At 40.9% G+C, this 21,611-nt stretch overlaps 1 protein-coding gene across 2 annotated transcripts in view; it reads left to right on the plus strand.

Annotated features, from left to right (window-relative positions):
* The window catches only part of LOC145407902 (prohormone-4-like), a 269,470-nt gene that overhangs the window by 112,743 nt on the left and 135,116 nt on the right, over positions 1-21,611 (plus strand). For both annotated transcript variants that reach the window (XM_080278762.1, XM_080278763.1), the window contains one exon: positions 8,322-8,369. In XM_080278762.1, the coding sequence (XP_080134888.1) occupies positions 8,322-8,369 (48 nt within the window). The remainder of the gene's footprint in view (positions 1-8,321; positions 8,370-21,611) is intronic.

The following is a 21,611-nucleotide window of genomic DNA, read 5'->3' on the forward strand; positions in this document are numbered from 1 at the left end:
GATTGATGATAATGACAGGTTAGATACTGCCTTAGTTAACCCCTAAAAAAATAAATAAAACAATAAAACGAGGAATGTGTCATCGCAGTCAAGGGGGTATAGGACTCCAGTAGCTGCTTTTAAAATAATTGTTCTGGCGTGTTGTGATGGCTCTAATGTTTGATTCGTTTGAGTTCATTTTAATTCCTGTGTAGGTTTGGAAATGATAAGTCTCTCTGTTTGTCTGATGCCGCTTCCTGTGAGGGGTGGCGTCTACCAAAAGGCCACAAGAGTTTTTTTTTTCCTCCTTATTTATCTGTCTATAGTTCTGTCTACTTATTTATATGTCTGTCTGTATGTATGTCTGTCTGTCTGTCTGTCTTTCCATTTTCAGTCTGTGTGTGTGTGTGTGTGTGTGTGTGTGTGTGTGTGTTTGTCTGTCTGTCTGTCTGTCTGTCTGTCTGTCTGTCTGTCTCTCTCTCTCTCTCTCTCTCTCTCTCTCTCTCTCTCTCTCTCTCTGAGCCTGATCTTAAGAGACCCACACTGTCAATATTAACACATCATTACTTCTGTGGCCTCCTACACCACCCACTTTCCCTCCCACGCGGCCTCTTTTATTTGCTCACATGTTCATTAAGAGAGAGAGAGAGAGAGAGAGAGAGAGAGAGAGAGAGAGAGAGGGAGGGGGCGAGTGGGAGTGGGCGTACTGAGACAGGGAAAGTGAATGAGAGAGGGAGTTAGGATATATAAAGAGGGGTTAGGGAGTGGGGATGCATGTATACAAAAAGGGAGTAGGAGTGGGAGTGGGGTGAAGAATTATACACCGAGGGAGTAGGTGAGTTGTAGTGTTCATAGGAAGAGTGAGAGTGGGAGTAAGAGTGATGATGATGATGATGGTGATAATGATGATTTTCAGGATGTTATTTAGTGTACTCATCATAACTTCATCATAGTCATTATTTTCATCTTCTTAATTATATCCAAAGCTATCATCATCATCATCATCATCATCATCATTAACCTGTACTTCATCACAACTAACCTACACCCTGTCATATCATACACCAACACCCTCACTCCAACACAGGGTAATTTAACGCATTTCTCACCCTAAATCCTTGCACCTCTCACCTTAAATCCCTTCTACACCCACCGTATACCCGTGCACGTGACACTGGGCAGGGGTGGGCCACTTCCCAAAGGACATACATACTTACAGACATACAAACATGCATACATACTCGTACATCTCATCCTAACAAACGCATGTCCTTCCCCCCCCCCACCACCACCGCTTACCCCCGCCGCCTCATCCTCGCACACCATCTCTCGGAAACTTCCATGAATGTTATGTTCTCTCTCTCTCTCTCTCTCTCTCTCTCTCTCTCTCTCTCTCTCTCTCTCTCTCTCTCTCTCTCTCTCTCTCTCTCTCTCTCTCTCTCTGCGCATCTATAGTGTGTTCTGTGTACTTGGGAAATTACGTTGTTTCCGGAGTGTCTGGCAACAGTGCGTCGTTCCCTTCACTTATCTCCCTTGGCCCACCACCAAAGAGAGAGAGAGAGAGAGAGTGGAGAAGGATGAAAGGAGAAAACGAAACTCAATCGATAAGGAGAGACTGAAAAGAGAATGGAAAGAATAAGTTAATGAATATGTGAGGGACGCATAATATTGAACAGAAAAGGCGGAAAGAAAAAAAACTAGAAAATAAAAACAATCAATAGGTGGCATAAAGAAAAAGAAAACGAGGAAACGATAGACTAATAGGAAAGACAGAAAGCACCGTAAAGACAGGAAGTGAAAGCACAAAACTAGCAAAAAGGAGGAGAGGAGAGATGGACTGATAGAAAAGACAGAAAAATAGAAAAATTAAGAGAAGAAAATTGAAGCCAAAAGAGAAAGATAAATAATTTTTCTAATTATTGATTTCGTGTTTCATAATCTGGTTTTAAGCATCTGTAACATCATGTAACTCTTTTAGTATGGTTGTATCTCTATTATTATGATGATGATGATGATGATGATGATGCGGCTAGAGTGTTCTAAGGTGAAATCTTTCATGATAAAGTCATTGGAAGCGATGACCATAAAGTACTTTAGTTCATTTTTTTATTGTTTAAATATAGTACGGCTAAACGATTTTATTAAATTTATAGGAGACCTTTTGTAGTGAGGTTGTTGGGAATAGTTCCCACTAACCCTTTCAGTACCATGGCATTACACCCCCATATATATATATATATATATATATATATATATATATATATATATATATATATATATATATATATATATATATATATATATATATAAAGGTAACCTTACATTACACTGCCAAAATCTCACTTGTTGCTAGAACGGCTCAGTCGACATTGTCATTGTCTATTCTGATTCATTTTCTGCATCGTGTAATCCGTCTCATGCCTAATACCGTCTGTTTTTATGCGTCCACTGATTGCATAACTGACTATAAGTAGCAAGAAGTAGCCAAAATACCAGCATGAACCACACCAGCAGAATGGGCCGTCCTTGCAACACACAGAATTGATAAGTTCAACATATGAAACACTGTGTATATTGCTACCGGCAGACCGTGTAATTAAGCTTAAAAGGGCCTCTCGTAATGAAATAATTGAATGTTCTTACCTAAAACATCGTACTGTGAGCCGCCTAGACGTCAAAAGAGGGTAGTACGGGAGTGGGAAGCCGTGTTGATGCTTGTAATAGTAAAAAACAAAAAAAATGCAATTAAGGGGAGCTAAATGAGATGAGGGTAAATGCGAGAGTTCCCCCTTTAGACAAGCTAGTGCTCTTCGTTTTCTGTCAGTGAGGCGGTGTACTGCTGTTGAAAGAGAGAGAGAGAGAGAAGCGGTGTGTGTGTGTGTGTGTGTGTGTGTGTGTGTGTGTGTGTGTTAAGTAAAGCAACAGAAAGAAGGAATTAAATTAGAGGAATCTGCTGAAAGTTAGCGGAGAAGACTTACGGACGAGAGAGAGAGAGAGAGAGAGAGAGAGAGAGGCCACGCAGACATTACGGACCTTACTGGCTGGTTTGGCCTCAGTGTTAACAGAAAGGCTTAATCTCTAATTGCAAAAACTTTGGAGTAGCATAACAGAGAGAGAGAGAGAGAGAGAGAGAGAGAGAGAGAGAGAGAGAGAGAGAATCCGAACTCTTTTTAGATGTCTTTTAACCCCTTCCGTTCGATGACGTTTTTTATTCTTCGTACTCCCAGAAGATTTATGGAAGTTAATAGAGACCCCCTTATAAATCGTTAATAGAGTCATCAACGTAATTACTGTAATCGATAATGCGGCCATAAGGAGTTCATTATCTTATCTTTGACCTGATGGTATATCTTGATAATGTACCCCTCGCCTCACTCCACTTCACTCCATAATACTCCACTTCACTTCAACACAACTCAGTCCGATCCAGCCCAGTCTAGTCCAGTGTAAACCAAGCCAAACCAATTCAGTCCAATCTAGTCCATTGTATACCAGCCCAGTTTAACCCAGCCCAACTCAACCTAACTTTATCCAATGCTGTTTAATCTAATGTGACCTACTTCAGTCATATCCAAACCCAACCCATCCCAATCAAACCTAATCCGGCCTTGTGTAATCTAACTTATTATATTATAGTTATACCCAAACTCAACCCAACCCATCCCTCAACCCATCCCAATCCAGCACAACGAATCCAAAACTAAATCAGTGTAATTTAGTCTAGTTTTGTCGAATCTCTTCCAACCCAGTCCTGTCCTTGTCCAACCTACCCCATCTCAATTCCGTCCTTCCACCTCAATTTCATCTCACCCTACCTCTGTCTAACCCAGTCCAGCCCAGCTCAGTCCAACCCATCTCATCCAACACCAACCTCACCCATTCCAAAGTAACTCAGGCCAACCCATCCCATCATATCCTACCCTAGTCCAACCCAATCCGACTTTAGATTACCCAGCCCAGCCCTACCCAACCCAACCAAACCAAACCAAACCCAACCGAACCCAACCCAAGCCAACTCAACTCATCCCAATCCAATCCAACCCAACCCAGTCCAACCCAAACCAGTGCAACCCATTTCATCTCATCCAAGTCCAACCCCACCCATCCCAACCCAACCCAACTCATCATACCCTCCCAGTCCAATCTAACTCAACCCAACCCAGCCCAGTCCAGCTAAATCCAACCTACCCCATCCCATCACGCTCCATCCCAACCCGGTCCAACCCAACCCAGTCCAGCTTAACCCAACCTACCCCATGCCATCATGTTCCAAGCCAGCCTAGTCCAACCTATCCCATCCTACCCCAGCCCAAGCCAGTCCACCCTAACCTAAGCCCAGCCATCTAATCTCATCCGCCCACTTCACTCTGTCTCGTATAATTAATCCTCTACACACTCTTGATAAGCCGCTCTGCATACAACAACACCCTGCCATTACTGTTTTATCATTATCTTATATCAGTTTGTTTACCTTTCTATCTTTCAATCAATCTGTCTGTCTATCTGTCTGTCTATCTACATATCTATTGATTGAGCTGTGTCCTTTATCTACTTGTCTATCTCTCCATTCGCCAATCTCTCCACGTATATTTTTGCCTAACTTGTGTCTGTCTGTCTGCCTCTGTGTATGCATATGTCCGTATGTCAGTATGTATAAATGAAGGAATGTATGAATGCATGTGTAGGTAAAATATATATATATATATATATATATATATATATATATATATATATATATATATATATATATATATATATATATATATATATATATATATATATATAATGTATGTATGAATTTCCTGACGTTGCATTCCACGAGGGTGGGCCTTAATGGACAGCTTCCCAGGTACATTTGCCTCTCCCTACTCAGTAACAACCCTACAGCCCAGGATACACGACACCTAAACTGAGTAAAATAGTTCAAAGCTAGCCATAATACACACACACACACACACACACACACACACACACACACACACACACACACTAGGGCTGAAGAGGTTACTGAGAATGTTTGAAATTTATGTATTTGTGTTGCTTAATGAGTTTGAAATGTGTTTTTAAATATTTTCAATGCCTAAATATGTTACAACACACTTCAAGTCTTACAATGGTTTTTCGAATGTCTTTTTTTTTTTTTTTTTTAATGGGATAGACGTGTTTTGCAATATAATATAAGCATGTTGACGGCTTGCTGTTTTATGCATTTTGGCGACCGTGTTTTTGCAATGGATTTTGATGGCTTAGTGTTTTGTTATGTATTTTATGTATTTTGATGGCTTGATGCTATGCAGTGTACAGTACTTTTAAGCACTTTGGTATCGTAATGTTTTTGTAATGTATTGTTACGTAGTTTGGTAGAGTTTGTACAATATACTACTGTGTATTTTTTGGTTGAGATTATCTGCATTATACAGTGCCAGGGAACAGTACCTTTACACCGTCTCTCAGTACTGTGTCGGGAGCTAATGATCTGGCCAAACTAACTGGTAATATTTAAGTGGGTTTAAGTAATATTCTGATTGGCTTAGGAGGCTTTATGGCACGCTTTACTTAACAATTTGTCTTGAGTATTTACCCCTCAATATTTTCTTTTGTTTTTACATATATTTGATAACCTAAACAGATTACAAAAACAGGACAAAAGAAAACAACAAGAGAACAGCAACGTGTCATGTGGAGAAATATACTGTACTCTTTTCACTCTAACTTGCCAAAAATTGCCAACCATTCATCTTGGACGCTCAGATGAAGTAATTGATTAGTAATGGAATATGATGCTAGTCACGAAGTAGTGCTACGGTAAGCATGTAGAATCGTAGCATTACCTTTTCCTGCTTGAACTACGTGAAATAAACTGAAAAAGAATGAAAATTTGAACCATGTTAAGGTGAATGGAGTATGGAAAGGGAAAAAAGTGCCAAGGGGCCTTTTTAACGTATCAGATTGCGCACCTTGATATCTCGCCTCAATTCATTCGGAACCCGGAAGAGTAAAAGGACTATTGACCGCTGCTGTACGGTGTGTTGTTCTGGTGCTCGACCCCTGCCTGAGAGAAAAAAAATGAGATACTTAATGTGCCTAGTAAGTATGTTTAATGTTTGTATGTACCTGTGGCTCTTCACCTGTTGTCCTAAACCCCTTCATTACGAGAGGTTAATCTGAATAAAAATCTGGCGGTAAAGTTAATAAAGGAATAAAGACGTCATTGTTCTGAAGGGATCAAGGGAGTGAATAATTTCTTCACTGTGAATGGTCTCTCCTAAGCTGAATCAAGTCATTTCAAGGTAGTAAAAAGGAGCTTAAGTTAATGTAAATAGTCGCTTAACCCTTTCAGTAAGATGACCTCGTTTCTTAGTTTCCTCCTTCAGACGGTTTTGTTCAGCTGAAGAAAATCCCCTGGTAGTAAAGTGGTTAATGAAGGCTGTATCGAACCCCTCCAGTTCGATCCCTTTAAGTTACATAATAAAGTCGTTGAAAGAAAAAAAAAAAGCCTTCTAGTTGTAACAGGAATAAAGAATATAAGAAAATAAAGTCCGCCACATCGTACTAAAGGGGTTTAATGGATATAAAGCTATAGTACTGCATGAACTAAACAATAATAATAATAATAATAATAATAATAATAATAACAATAATAGTAATAATAATAATAATAATAATAATAAATAAATCTGATACTTATTATGATTATGTATTTAAATTGTATATAAAGGGGTTATATTCCGTGTTATTGGGTTAGTTGAAGAGTAATGGGTTTGCATTTATTTAAGCATGGTGTGAGGGATGATAATAAGGGCTAGGAATATTCACTTAGGGCTTGTATTGAGAATATTGAGGTATCTGTAAATACGATAAATATTTGCATTCATATACTGTATTACATAACCCCCCCTCTCTCCCCCCCCCTCTCTCTCTCTCTCTCTCTCTCTCTCTCTCTCTCTCTCCATCAAAGCGTAAAACAGAGTACACATAGAAGCATGATCACAGAGAGCGAAAATGAACATAAAAAGAGGAGCATAAATGAATCAATTATATGAATGTGTTTGTGGATGAGGGGAGGTGTGGAAGGTCTCTCCATTGTACAGGGTGGTCCGAAAATAGCACTTCACAAGAACTCACGTGACTCTTTTTGTGTTTTGGGGACGGCTCAGTCGGCTGGTGTGGGCGTGGTTGTGGCAGTGGGTGTAGGAAATGAGTGCTGTAGGGTAGACACTGATAACTCTAAGCCGTCCCCACAAAACACGAGATATCGCCTGGTGGAGTGAAAGTGGAGCGATGTATATGAACCACCCTATATATAAAATGGATGAATATGTGGAGGATTATGTGGAAAAGCAAAATATAAAAGTAAGGAGGCAAAAAAACAAGAAAAATTGAAGTATGGATGAATAAATGATATGTAGGGATACGTGTAAGAGTTGTGTTATTATTTCAGCTTGGGAGTGGATGAAATTATTCTCCTTGAAAGCTGTTTATTAGGTGTTTGAGTTTATGGATGGTTATGTATGTGATGTCAATAATAATAACAATGATGATAATAATAATGGTAATAATAGTAGTAATAATGATAATGATAATAATGATGATGATGATGATTACAGTTATAATAATAATAAAAATACTACTACTAATAATGATGATGATTATGATGAGGATGAAAATGTTGATGATAATAATATTAATAATAATAATGATAATAATAATAATAATAATAATAATAATAATAATAATAATAATGATAATAATAATAATAATAATAATAATAATACTGATGATGATGATGATGAAGATGGAAATAATAATAATAATAATAATAATAGTAATAATAATAATAATAAAGCTTGCTTAACGAAAGAAAGGACCTGTTTTTTATTTCTCGGGGCACTCTGCTGATAGTTCTTCTGCTTTTCTGCTTTCCTGCCCCTGTTTCTGGATCCCCCCCCCCCGTTTACTGGTAGGATGTAGGTTGATGATGATGATGATGATGATGACGATGATAATGACGATGATGATTACTACTACTACTACTACTACTACTACTACTACTGATGCTAATACTAATACAGAAATCACCTTCATCCTTTTGGTAATTGTTAAGATCAAAATCAATCTTCATAATACAGTTCACTATCTGGAGTTGTAATATGAAGGTTATTAACACTGACCCTCATATTACAATCCGTTGGCCCCAAGCACGCCAACGGATCATCTACTACAACACTTTTTTTTTACTAGTACTACAACTACTACTATTACTGACCATTGTTCTCACTGTTATTGATTTATTGTTATTGTTCTTGCAGTTATTAGTAATGTTTTGCCGTCTCTTGTTTCAGCCTACGGATACCTCTACAACCAGCCAACGTATGGACAACCCGCCCGAGGTAAAGTAACATTATTTTTTTCTCATTAAGTCGATTTTTTTTTTTCTTGGCTTTGAAGTCCATAACATTTATTTTATTTACGTATTTTGTTTTTACCTCACAAAATCCGTAACCTCTTTCATCCCCCTTAGTGGTCTATAAGATGAGATTTGTTTGACTGGTAACCAAGGAGATTCATTTCTGTCTTATGTCGTTTTACTAGTGGCTTCTGCAGATTTCGTAACACTTCTTTCCTAGCGATTGATTCTGTCTGTTGCTCTTCATTAGCCTGTTAAATTATACTGAAGCAACCCCTGTCGATTTTAAGGCGATACAAAGAGCGTACAGGGGAGTGTTGATGTGCAATAAAAAATAAATCACTAAGAAAAAGGAGCTACGAATGCTACAGTGCTAATTATAATAAAGCTCTAAGACTCATCAGATATCATGCAACCACGAAGATAATGAGAGAGAGAGAGAGAGAGAGAGAGTCACTACATCTCCCCATCCCCTAACCAGTACTGAGTGACTCCTAAGCCCTGAATTGTAACAGAGATGGGGAGGAGAGGAAAGCGGAGGGGGCGATGTAGGGGTGGAGGGGGGTGAAAGACGGGGAAGAGCATGGGGGTAGGATGGACAATTAGGCTAGTCTGCTCTCTCTCTCTCTCTCTCTCTGATATAATTAAGGCAGGACAAGGTAACCAAGACTGAATTAATTTAAGTTAGGTTAGGGAAAGTTAGACCGAATTAAGTTAGTTCAAGTGAGTATAATTACAGTATGATAGAGAAGGATAGGGTAAGGAAAGGGAGGGTGGGGTAGGGTATGGCAAAGTAGGGTAGGGTAAGGAAGGGTAGGGTAGGGTAGGGGAGGGTAAAAAGAGTTGCGTCGGTTAGGTTGGGTTAGGATAGGGCAGAAATGGGTAAATAGGGTAGGTTGAGTTAGGGTAAGGTAGGATATGGTAGGGTAGGGTTGGGTAGGGTAAGATAGGATATGGTAGGGTAGGGTTGGGTAGAGTAGATTAGGGCCCAGTAAATAAGATGGTCAGTGCAGAGTAGGCTAGAAAAGAATACAGTAAACTGGGTTAGGCAAGAACTGATTTAGATTTGAGGAAGTTAGACAAAATTTAACTAGACAAGGTTAGAAAGCAATCAGGGAAGTATATAGGACAGTGTTAATTTAGGGGAGATAAAATTCGCGTGTGATCAGGGCTAATTTTGTCTGTAAAAATCTCCCTTCCGGCTCAGAGGGGACGGGGTGGAAGTTGGGTTATCAGTTTTGGTGGTTTGCTGTGTGTGTGTGTGTGTGTGTGTGTGTGTGTGTGTGTGTGTGTGTGTGTGTGTGTGTGTTGTAAGAGTGTGTTGTGGTGTGACGAGGTATAATGTATTATGAGAAAAGGATAGTGTTTGTTGTGTTAGAGTGTGTGGAATGTGTTATGGAGGGAAAAGAGTGGATGGTAAGCTATGTTATGTAATACAGTGTGTTATGTAGGAAAATACAAGAAGGGAAGATGAAGGTGTGTGATGGAGAGAGGAGTGAGAGTGTGTGATGTGTCGTGTGATTTGGTGTGGCGTGATGTGGTGTGGTGTGGTGGGGTATGGTGTGATGTGATGTGGTGGGGTGGGGTGTGGTGTTGTGTGTGGTGTGATATGATGTGGTCTTCATTGCTTTGGGATGTGTGGTGGTGAGATGTGATGTGGTGTGGTGGGGTGTGGTATAAAGAGTGTGGCGTGTAGCGTAAGAGGCGTGTGGTGTGGGAGGTGTGGTAAACATGATAGGTGGCAGGTAAGCTTACAAAGACAGCAAGGCGAGAGAGAAAGAAAGAGTTTTGGTCTGGCGGAGTCTTGGTAAATAGATGGATGAATGGATAGATAGAAACACAGACATGGAGAAGAGATAGATAAATGTATAAGTAGACGGATAGATATAAAGAATAGATAGAAACACATGGAGGAAGGATAGATAAATAAATAGACAGATACAGATAGATAGACGGATACCTGATATGTGGATTTAATGGATAGATAGAGGCATATAGATGGAGAAGAGATTAATAGATACATAGATCGATACAAATAGGTAGACGGGTGTTTGATAGATAGTTAAGCCGATAGATACAAGTATATAGAGAGTTATTAGATGGATAGATATACTGTCCATAGTTTGTAAATGAATCAAATGAGAGAGAGAGAGAGAGAGAGAGAGAAGAATGTTCCGTATTCATGTGAGTGCGCCTGTCTGTAATGGAATGCACACACAGCACACACACACACACACACACACACACACACACACACACACACACTCTCTCTCTCTCTCTCTCTCTCTCTCTCTCTCTCTCTCTCTCTCTCTAATACATAAAACAAAAAAAGCCAAATTTAATGCACTCACTTTTTTTTCCCAAATTGTGCAACTGAATCAAAAAATGCCAATCCCATCTAAGCCAGCCATTACAGGAGGGTGAAAAAAGCCAAGCCAGTCACATATATATATTTTTGCCTGGCGGTATTTTAAAAGCAGTGTGATGGAAAAGCTTAATTTCAACTTTGGAGGAAAAAAATATTGAAAGAAAAAACGTATTGGATAAAAAGTGGGTGTTGTGTGTCTCGTTTTCATTCCGTTTTCTGTGGCTTTTTCTTTCTGCCCCAATTCATGATGATGGGGAAAATAATCTTAACTTTAGAGAAAAAATTATGCCAAAAATCAGTCCAAAATAGGGAATGTAAATCAAAATAGGGAAAGTAAGTGTTGTTTTTCTGGTTACTTTTCCTTTCATTGTATTTGTAACTAAGTTTGCTAAAATAAGAGGCTGATCTGAAGAACTGAGAGAAAGCTTAAATTGAGATAAACTAGGTACTATATTTTCTCTTTTTTTTCTTTCCGAATTTTTCTCAATACCCTAAAGGTTTGGCGATCAGAAATGTTATTATAAATTTAGAGAAAGTACATATACCCAAAAATGTATGCTGGAAAAAATGAATGTTATATTATAGTTTCTTCCTGGTGATGTTGTTGGTCTGTATCTTCTTCCTTTTTTTTTTTTTACTTATTCATATTCTTTTTTCCTCTTTTTTCTTTTTAAAAGTTTCCTCGTTTTTATTTTCCGTTTTCATCATATTTAAATTCCGTCCAATACTTTTTCTTTCTTCTTTATTTTCATTCTTTCCTCCTTATTCGTATGATTGTTTTTATTTTTCTTCTTTTTTGATATTTCCTAACTTTTGCCTGTCTTTTTCTTCTTATTCAGATTCTCTCCATGTCTATTTTTAACTCTTCATTTTCTTCCTCGTTTTTGCTCGCCTTTTCTTTTTATATATATTTAAGTTCTGCCCAATACTTTTTCTTTTTTCTTCGTTTTCTTTCTTTTTCTCCTTTCACCTTTTGTACACATTTCCAATTTTTTTTTCAGTAAACGTCTATATTTTCTCAAGTATGTATACATTGTGATCGATTTTTATGACGCCATTATTGTGTCGATCACGTTAAGGGTGTATGCCAGACTGGAGTGCTGTGGGAGGTGAGTGGGGAATGAGAGGGAGTGAGTGGGAAGTGAGAGTGGTGAGTGGGAGGTGAGTGGGTGGTGAGTGGGTGGTGAATGGGTGGTGAATGGGAAGTGAGCGGGAAATGATAGAGAGTAGGAAGTGAGAGGTAGTGGGTGTGAGTGGTGAGTGGGTGTACGTGGGTGGTGAATGGGAAGTGAGAGGGAGTGAGTGGGAGTGAGTGGGAAGGGAATGAAGGGTGAATAGGGGTGTGTGGGAAGGGAGTGAGGAGAGAATGGGAGTGAGTGAGAGGGAAGTGTGTGGGAGTAAGTGGGTGTAAGTCGGTGGTAAGTGGGCGGTGAGTGGGTGCTGTGGGAAGTGAGAGGGAGTGAGTGGGTGTACATGGGAGGTGAGTGGGTGTAAGTGGGTGGTGAGTGGGAAGAGAAATGGTGGGGAGGAGAGACATGGGGATTGACAGGGAAGTGAGAGAGAGGTAAGCGGAAAATGAGAGGTGGGTGAGTGGGGCGTGTGATGAGCTGAGAGGTAGTTGGGAGGAAATGACAGTGAGGTGAGTGGAAGTGAGAGGGAGGTGAGTGGGAGGTGTAGGGAGTCGAGAGGGACTTGAGATAGAACTGGGTCGGAGAGGAAGAGGGGGAGATGAGTGGGAAAGTGAGTGATTTTGGGAAAGACTGAATCAGGTGAGTGAGAGTGAGTGCTGAAAAAAAAAAATTGGTGAAAAGTGGGAGGGTGAGAGGGAGGATGAGAGGGATGTGAGAAGTTGAGTGAGAGGGGGGGATGAGAGGGAGAGAGGGAAGGGCAGATAGTTAGCAGAGTGGTTTGTTAATTACTGCATGGATACACGTACTGGAAGAGGGAGAGAGAGTGTGAGTGGACAGTGAGAGGGGGTGAGGGGGAGGTGAGAGGGGGCGGGATAGAGGGTGAGGAGGAATGTGAGAGAAATAGAGAGAGGGAGAGAGAAAGGGGTAAGTAGTTAGTAGAGTGGTTTGTGAAATATTGGATGGATACAAAAGAGAGAGAGAGAGAGAGAGAGAGAGAGAGAGAGAGAGAGAGAGAGAGAGAATGAATTGGGAGAGGAGGTGAGAGGGAGGCTAGAGGATGAGGCAAGGGAGAGTTAAGTGGGTGATAGCGACTGATTAGATAAGTGGGCTATACTGGGGCGAGAGGGAGTGAGAGGGAGGTGAGTGGGGTTGAGAGATGATTAAGTGCTTAGTAAATTGATTGGACGATTATCTGTATGAATGATTGGGTGGGAGACTGAGTGATTGGATGATGAGTGGGGATGAGAGGGAGGATGGGAGGGAGATGAGAGGGGAGTGAGAGGGAGGGAGACAGGGGGGGAGTAAGTGGTAAGTAGAGTAGTTTTGTGAATGGATGGTTGAATAAATGGCTGATTGGATGATAACAAGTAGAAGTAGAGGTAATGGATTGAGTGGCAGTATGAGGATGAGACTGTGAGTGGCAGAGAGAGAGAGAGAGAGAGAGCGAGTAGTAGTAGAGACTGAACAAGTGTCAGGGAGAGAGGGATTGAGAGTAAGGTAGTGAGTGAGAAACAAGGGAGAAGGGAAGGATTGTGTGTGTGTGTGTGTGTGTGTGTGTGTGTGTGTGTGTGTGTGTGTGTGTGTGTGTGGGGCAGAATGAGTGAGAGAAAGTAAATGAGTGAGAGACAGCGAAAAGCGGTGAGTGGGAGTTACATATACAGCAGAGAGAGAGAGAGAGAGAGAGAGTCGATGAGCTGTGAGGGGAGTAGGAGGCAGTGTGAGAGAGTGAGCTAGTGAGTGAGAGGCAGTGAGAGAGTGATGATAGAGTAACAAAGCCTCCTGTTTACCAAGCTCTCTCACTCACTTGTCTTGCGGCAGAGTGGGAGAAGAGAGAGAGAGAGAGAGAGAGAGAGAGAGAACTGGGGAGGCATACTGAAACTACATAAAGAGGAAAAACAAGTAAACTTCAGAACGAGGGCGGTAGATAAAGAAACACACGATTAAATATGAAACAGAAAAAAGAAAAAGACAGAGACAAAATGAAAGACAAAAAGAAAATGAGAAATAAAGAAAAGGTGGCCTAGAAAATAAAGAAGAATAAAAAAAAACGCAAAATAATAGAATGGAAAAATGAACAGAAATAAACTGAAAATGAGAAGATAATGTGAGTAAAAATAAGGGAAAGAGAAGCAAGGAAGAGCAAATTGAAGGGGAAGAGAGGGGAAGGTATGATAATGAGGGGAGAAATGGAGAGGGGAGAGGGAGGGAGAGGAAGGAGGGGGAGGAGATGGAGGAGAATGATAAGATGGGAAGGGCGAATTAAGGTCGAGGACGACTAAAAGAGAGAGAGAGAGAGAGAGAGAGAGGAGAAGAAGAGTATGGAGTAGGGATGGGGAGGATAGAGAAAGAGAAAAGGAAGGTGGAAGGGAAGAGGCATGAAAGACAAGACAGAAGTTGAAGAAGATGAGGTGATGCGAGGAAGAGGGAGGAAGAGGAAAGTGAGAGGGAGAAGAAAGCAGGGAGGAGTGGGAAGGAAAATGAGAAAGAGAAAGAGTGAGAGAGGGAAGAGGGAGACGGAGGAGAGAAAGAGAGATTTGAGGAGGTGGGAGGGGTGAATGAATAGGGATGAGATGATGGTTGGGGGGAGGGAGAAGGGAAAGAGGAGAGGGAAGGCGAGGGGAAGTGAAAGAGAGGAAGGGGACAGAAATATGAAAAAAATACATGTGAAAAAGAGCGAAGGGAAGGAAGTGACTTAGGAAGATGAGAGACGCTGAAGATAGAAAGAAAAAAGAAGAGAGAGAGAGAGAGAGGTGTTTGTTTTAGCATGTCAGGTGACGAGAGGGCGGGGGCTGTGTGTTTGTCTGGATTATTGAAGGCCAGGGCGATAGGCAGCCAGGCAGGGGTAGGCAAGGAGGTAGGCAGGGAGGCAGACAGGAAGAATGGCAGGGAGGTGCGGTAGCTAAAGTAGGAAGGTAGGTAAGTAGGCAGGCTGTGACAGGAGAGAGGGAGGCAGGCAGGCAGGTAGGCAGGGAGAGATAGGAAGAGAGAAGGTGGGTAGGCAGAGCGACAGGAGGGAGGCAGGTAGGCAGGAAGGTAGGCAAGTAGGTAGGAGGGAAGTAGGCAGAGAGGCAGGAAGTAAGCATGAGATGTAGAAAGGGAGGTTTGGCAGGAAAGTAAGAATACGACGTTAGGAAAGAAGTTAAGGCAAAGAGTTAGGTATTGAAGAAAGAGAGCTAAATTAGAGATAGTATAAAGGAGGGGAAGGCAGATGGCAGGCAGGAAGGTAGGCAGGAAAGCTAGAAAGGAAGGCAGGAAGGCAGGCGAGGGTGTAAACATTGAGGTAGGCAGAGTTAACAGGAGGTAGGCAAGGTTGCTAGGAAAAGTAGATAAAATGGGTGGGTATGTATGGAGGAGGTAGAGAGAGAGAAAGTAGAAAGAGGAGTTTGGTAGAAAAGAGAGACAGGTAAAATTGTAGGGAAGATAAGTAGGGTAGACGTAGGAAGGGAAGTGAGGCAGAGTTGTGAAAGGGAAGACTTAGGCAGGGAGAGCTGACAGGGATGTTGAACAAAGGAAGTGAGCAAGAGAGAGAGAGAGAGAGAGAGAGAGAGAGAGAGAGAGAGAGAGAGAGAGCAAGCGCCAAAAGACGTGTTTGCAGGAGGCCTTGGATTCTAAAGGTAAGCAGGAAGTCAGTTAGGCAGAAAGAGAACCAGGCACACAAAGAGAAAAGAGCTTGGCACAGAAGAGAGGCAGGTGAAAAGAGGCACAGAGAGAGAGAGAGAGAGCAAAGGGCAAAGGGGATGCAAAGAGACACAGGCACTAAAGATGAGCAGAGAGAGGGAGAGGTAAGAAGAGAGCTAGACAGGAAGAGAGGCAAGAAGAAAGCTAACCAGGAAGAGAGGCAAGAAGAGAGCTATCCAGGAAGAGAGACAAGAAGAGTTTTAGCCAGGAAGAGGGGCAAGAAGAGAGAGAGCCAGGATGAGAGGCAAGCACAAAAAGATAACTTAACGAAAAAGAGAGGCGAGTAGAAAAGAGAGATATAGAGAGATAGATAGATAGATAGATAGATAGATAGATAGATAGGGAGAGAGAGAGAGAGAGAGAGAGAGAGAGAGAGAGAGCAAGGGGTCAGGTGGGAAAAATGGTGACTGGAAAGAATTGAAGAGCTAAAAAAAAAAAACGGGATGTGCCTGTCGCTGGAAATGCTCGGTTTACACAGAAAATGAGTTAAAAATGCAGCGTAAAACGAGATTGGGCGAGCGGGGAATGGGATGGGAAGGGTTGGTGAAAGAATGGAATGATTTGGAATGGAAAGGAAAGACAGGTCAAAAGTGATCAAGAAAAGGAGAGAAAAGGGTTGGGATAACGAGAGAAGGAATAGGGAGGGGAAAGGATGGACGGGGATGAGATAGAAAGGATATGTATTGAAAAGGAAGTTATGAACAAGGTTAAAAATAGGATGGATGGAATGGGTTACTATAGAAAGAGAAGAGCGATGGAAAGTAATCAAGAAAGGATAAGAAGGGGTTAGGGTTAAGTGAGATGGGATAGGGAGAAGGATGGACAGGGATGGGATAGAATGTGTTAGTATGGACAGGGAAGGGATGATAATGGCTAGGATGAACGAAATTGGATAGAGAAAATGGAAGTGGATAGGACAGAGGTGGAATGCTTAGGATTAGGGAAGGAAGAGATGGAAAGCGTTAGGATGGGAATGAAAAAGGTGGAAAAGGGGGCAGATGGATTGAGGTTGGATAGGTAGGGAAATGGTCGGATGAAGAGAGAGAGAGAGAGAGAGAGAGAGAGAGAGAGAGAGAGAGAGAGAGAGAGAGAGAGGCTGGTATAAAAAAATCAAAGTTTTGGATGGAGAGAGAGGGAGAGAGAGAGAGAGAGAGAGTTGCAGCGACTGTGAAAGAGGTAGAATAGATAAAAAGAAAAAAAAAAGTCTAACTTTAAGAAAATATTGGGTTAGCAAAAGGGGGACAGGGAATGGATGACAAGGCTTAGGAAGAAAAAAGTGGAGGGATGGAAAGTGTCATACAGAAAACGGGGTAAAAATATTTGTATAAAATTATTTGTCAGAAGAAAACCCGGCCACTTAAGTAGAAAGTAGATGAATAAAGGTAAAAGTAGGGTCGGAAAAAAAAGAGAAAAGGAACAATAGTCACTTTGCTACGATATAAACAGATGAATAAAAATAATCTGATGTTATCAAGAATAGAACGGAAAAAATATCTTAGTGATGCGCTGACGTAAAGGAAAATGCAGATGAGGTAAGGGAAAAAGTGGGAGGGGAAAGGGAGGAACAGAATATATAATTTATAAAATGTGAATAACGGTGAAAAGAATAAATAAATTAGAGGAGTAAAGAAAAGATTTTGAAAGATGAGGGTGGAGCAGACAAGAATAAAAATAGCCAGAGGTAAGAGAGAGAAGAATAAAAGTGGTGTGTGTGAGAGAGAGAGAGATAGAGAGAGAGAGATTATGCTTTGGTTTATATATATATATATATATATATATATATATATATATATATATATATATATAACACTTGGTTCACAGACTACACACACATCCAAAGCCACTACAACACTATAATCACACTCACAAGCACTTCTCACCCTACATACAGACTCTACCAGACAGCCTAAGCCACTGGGCAGAGATACATTGGCTGGATCGTCCCTGCTTCGGTAGGGATAGGCCGGTCCTGCAGTGGACCTCAACGGCTGATGATGATGATGTTATTGATGATGATGATGATGATATATATATATATATATATATATATATATATATATATATATATATATATATATATATATATATATATATATACAGAAAAACAGCAGGGGGTACAGGTAAGAGGGAGGGGAATGGAGAGGAGTGTTAGGAAGATTGGGAGGCGGAGGTGAGGTGAGGGAGAATTGGGAAGGAGAGGAAAATGTGGGGTAGGTAGAGGGGCAGAGGGGGGGGGGGAAGAGGGTGAGGGGGGAAGGAAAAGGAACTGTATAAAATTCAATAGAAGGTTCAAGTTCTACAGATGTTGTCTTTGTTTTTTCTTTTTTTCTGCGTAATAAGAATACATTCCCTATTAGCCATCATTTTTGTCATTTATCACACACACCATTCGACGTCATTTCATTTTTCCCTATCGTCCCATCCATTTATTATGTCTTTTCTTCACTTGTCCTTTTCTCTCTAGTTTTCCTCTCCTTCATCATCATTTTCTTTCTCTCTCTCTCTCTCTAACTCAAGCCTTCGTCACGTACCCTCTCTTTTCCCTGACCTTATCGTCCTCCTGCCCATCTCCCCTCGCCCTGCCCTGCTCTTGTACATATGCAGAGATTTACTGTAATGCCTTGTAATTCCAGGGCTGTAACAGTGCTGGGGGTGTACAGAAGGGATGGGTGTGCTGTTGTTTACATTTCTGATTGGCCTTTCCCGTTTTACATATTTCTGCTTTTTCGATGCGTGTCCTATTAGTTTTCCGTTTGTCTGTATCTGTGTTTTTCAGGGTGTTTTTCTGCTTGTCTGCCTTATTGCTTTTGTATATGTTCTTCTGTCTTTACCTGTTTGGCTTTTTATGTATATGCCTATCTGTTTGTCTTTTCTGCGATCCTACTGTCTATCAATCTGAGTTTCTATTCTATGTCTGTCTGTTAGTGTGATGTCATTAGCCAGTCAAAACTGTCCGGTAAGTCAGTCTGCGACTCCCTTTACCCAGCCAGCGATTTATCTGTTGTTTTATTTTGCTCCTTTTGTTCATTTTGCCATTATATTATCTAATGTACGGTACAGTTGCTGTTTCTCTTGTGTTAGTGCTTTTGTTCAATGTCAGTATATGCCAGACTTCACTGCCCTCTTCCATGACGCCTCAGTACAATTACTCCAAGTAATTATTTCTACACCAGACTATATCAGAGGAAGAATTTTTGAGCTCCTTTGCCAGACAGAAATGAAAGAAATGAACGAGTCGTAAAGGGAAGCTGAAAAGAAACGAAATTTTTGAGTGGATATGAAGATTAACGTTGAAGGGAGTGTATTCCTGTTAACACACTCTTGTAATATACTCTCAAGTAATTATAATCTTTTGGTGCTAGCTGGAAAAAATATAGAGTTTTCTCGGCCATGAGATGGTTAATGGTACCTGTATTGAAACTCCCAGACTCTTATGACTCATCTGAACAAATTCGTCTGGATCAGCTGGAATGAAATACTTGTTTGGATAGTGAAAGGAGTAATTGGCTTAAGTGGTGAAGGAAAGCGAAACGAAAAGGAAAATACTGTACTTAGATATGCACATTGTCTAAAAAATAAAGGGAATCAAGTAGGGAAAACGAAAACAAAAAAATTGGAACAAATTTGAAGATGCAAAGAGAACTGCACTGCCTTCGATCATATAGGATGCGAAAAACAATGGAAATATACGAAGAGAAATGAATCCTGCACGTGTAAAATTGAGAAGAGTGCCTGGCCATTGGGTGAGGGGTTGAATAATAGTCAATTTGCGAGTCAAAAACAGGAGCAGCAACAACAATAGTGCGCCACAGTCAACAGTCACTGCAATATCATCATCATCATCATCATCACGGGCAAGGCGCAGCAACAGTATCTATAACGTTTACTGCAACATGAAAATGACTGAATATTTGTATGTTGTTTGGTAATGGTATAGTCTCTGTCTGTCTGTCTGTCTGTCTGTCTCTATCTATCTATCTATCTATCTTTCTATCTATCTTTCTCTCTCTCCTGATAATCTTGGCTTCAACCTCAAAATCGAAAAAATATATAAGTATGATGCTTGATCTAGTTATCCTTCAGAGACATAGTATTGACATCCACGCCTTTCACATTCAAATGGCTGAGAAAATATTGGTGGTGTTGCGTTGGGTTATTGGTGTCTTGGTTGTCTCTTGATATGCATGTGCCAAAAGTCTAAGGTGTGAAATCGACGTCTTGGCTGACATTTAAAGCGGGCATTGGCAGTATACCTTTCCATTAGCTTGTGTTACTATGTTTGTACTCTGTTGGTTTATTCTGATGACACACACACACACACACCCACACACACACACACACACACACACACACACACACACACACACACACACACACACACACACACACACACACACACACACACACACACACACACACACAAGCATTTCCATTAAAGCACTTCCACCCTAACATACGTGAGCATCTATGTATATACCCAGACCTGCTACATCTATCTCTATCTCTCTATCTATGTCTGCTTATCCATCTTTCTAACTATACACTCCTGATCATTTTCGACAAGGATACCACCAACATCAATATACCTGAAAGTAATAATTCTTCTGATCATACATATTCCATCACTGACATATCAACAACACAATCGACAGCATTAATCCCAACACAAAACCGGTGGGGGTTAAATGCACCCTGTCTGACCTTTGGCAATAGACAGGCAGCTCGACGTGAATGGCCTGTGTATGGGTGTGTGGTTCATTTGGCTGGACACTCTAATGATAGCCTCTCATGCTTTTGTGTTGCTGTTTCCTGTTCCTGAATCCTCGCCATCCCTTGTAACGAAGAGGGAAGTTAGGCTAGAGCGCTGGAACTGTTGATGATGATGATAGGGATATGTGTGATGATGGTGATGATGATGTCAGGAGAATTACTGATAATATCCTCACAGCAAAGACCATAATGTGTGAACAGAATTAATTTTTTTGTCTAAGCACACCTGTCTCAAACAGTGCACGATATTTCCTGACACACACACACACACACACACACACACACACACACACACACACACACACACACACACACACACACACACAGTCTCTTTCGTACTCTATCTCCAGCACAGAAATATTATATTCGAAACTATCTTCAAAATCGAAACTGTGCACTCACCACCAAAATCCCTGAAAAATTGTGTGTGTGTGTGTGTGTGTGTGTGTGTGTGTGTGTGTGTGTGTGTGTGTGTTTTAATGAGCTTAGCATCATCAACATCACCCCCAGCATCAGAAACTCTATTTATCTATCTACTGCCAGACGCCTTAATCCCTTACGGGGTGGTCACAAACAAATCGCCTCCACGTCGCCTGTCCCCCGCCATTTCACTGCCCGGCTCCCATCTCACACACCCCTCTCTCATATACCTCTCCACTCCATCCCTCCACCTCATCCTCGGCCTCCTACTCCTTATATATTCCTCTTTAATCTTACCTGTTACCTGTACTGCTTTACCTTTGCCATTAAAATAATTGATAGATTAGACGGACACCTCTGACCTTTCGTTTTAAATTAGCCGTCAGAGCAGCATTATCGTCATTATCATCATCATCATGACCTAGAAATTGAAATAAAGGTGAAATATTATGCACTCAGTAAATGACCTTTTGTTTTTCATAGCCACCATTATTATCATTATCATCATCATCATCATCATCATCATCTTGGCCCTTTTTGTCACCACCACAACTAAATCATCATCATCATCATTATCATCATCTTGGCCCTTTTTGTCACCACCGCAACTAAATCATCATCATTATCATCATCGTCCTGTTCCTTTTTCCCCGCCAACACAACTAAATCCTCCTCCTCCTCCTCCTCATCATCATCATCATCATCATCATCATCATCATCATCACGTCTTGACACCATTCTGCCTAAAAATTATTCCTGTTCGGCGTGGTCACCTTCATCTTTATCACCAATATATTTTCGTCACCATCCCCTCCAAACATTGCCCGTACACTACGATTTTTTAATGTACAGTATGTTT

The sequence above is a fragment of the Coenobita brevimanus genome, chromosome 74 (genome assembly GCF_032717465.1).
Source record: "Coenobita brevimanus isolate Jiangsu-jjx chromosome 74, ASM3271746v2, whole genome shotgun sequence".
In the NCBI taxonomy this organism is placed as follows: Eukaryota; Metazoa; Arthropoda; class Malacostraca; order Decapoda; family Coenobitidae; genus Coenobita; species Coenobita brevimanus.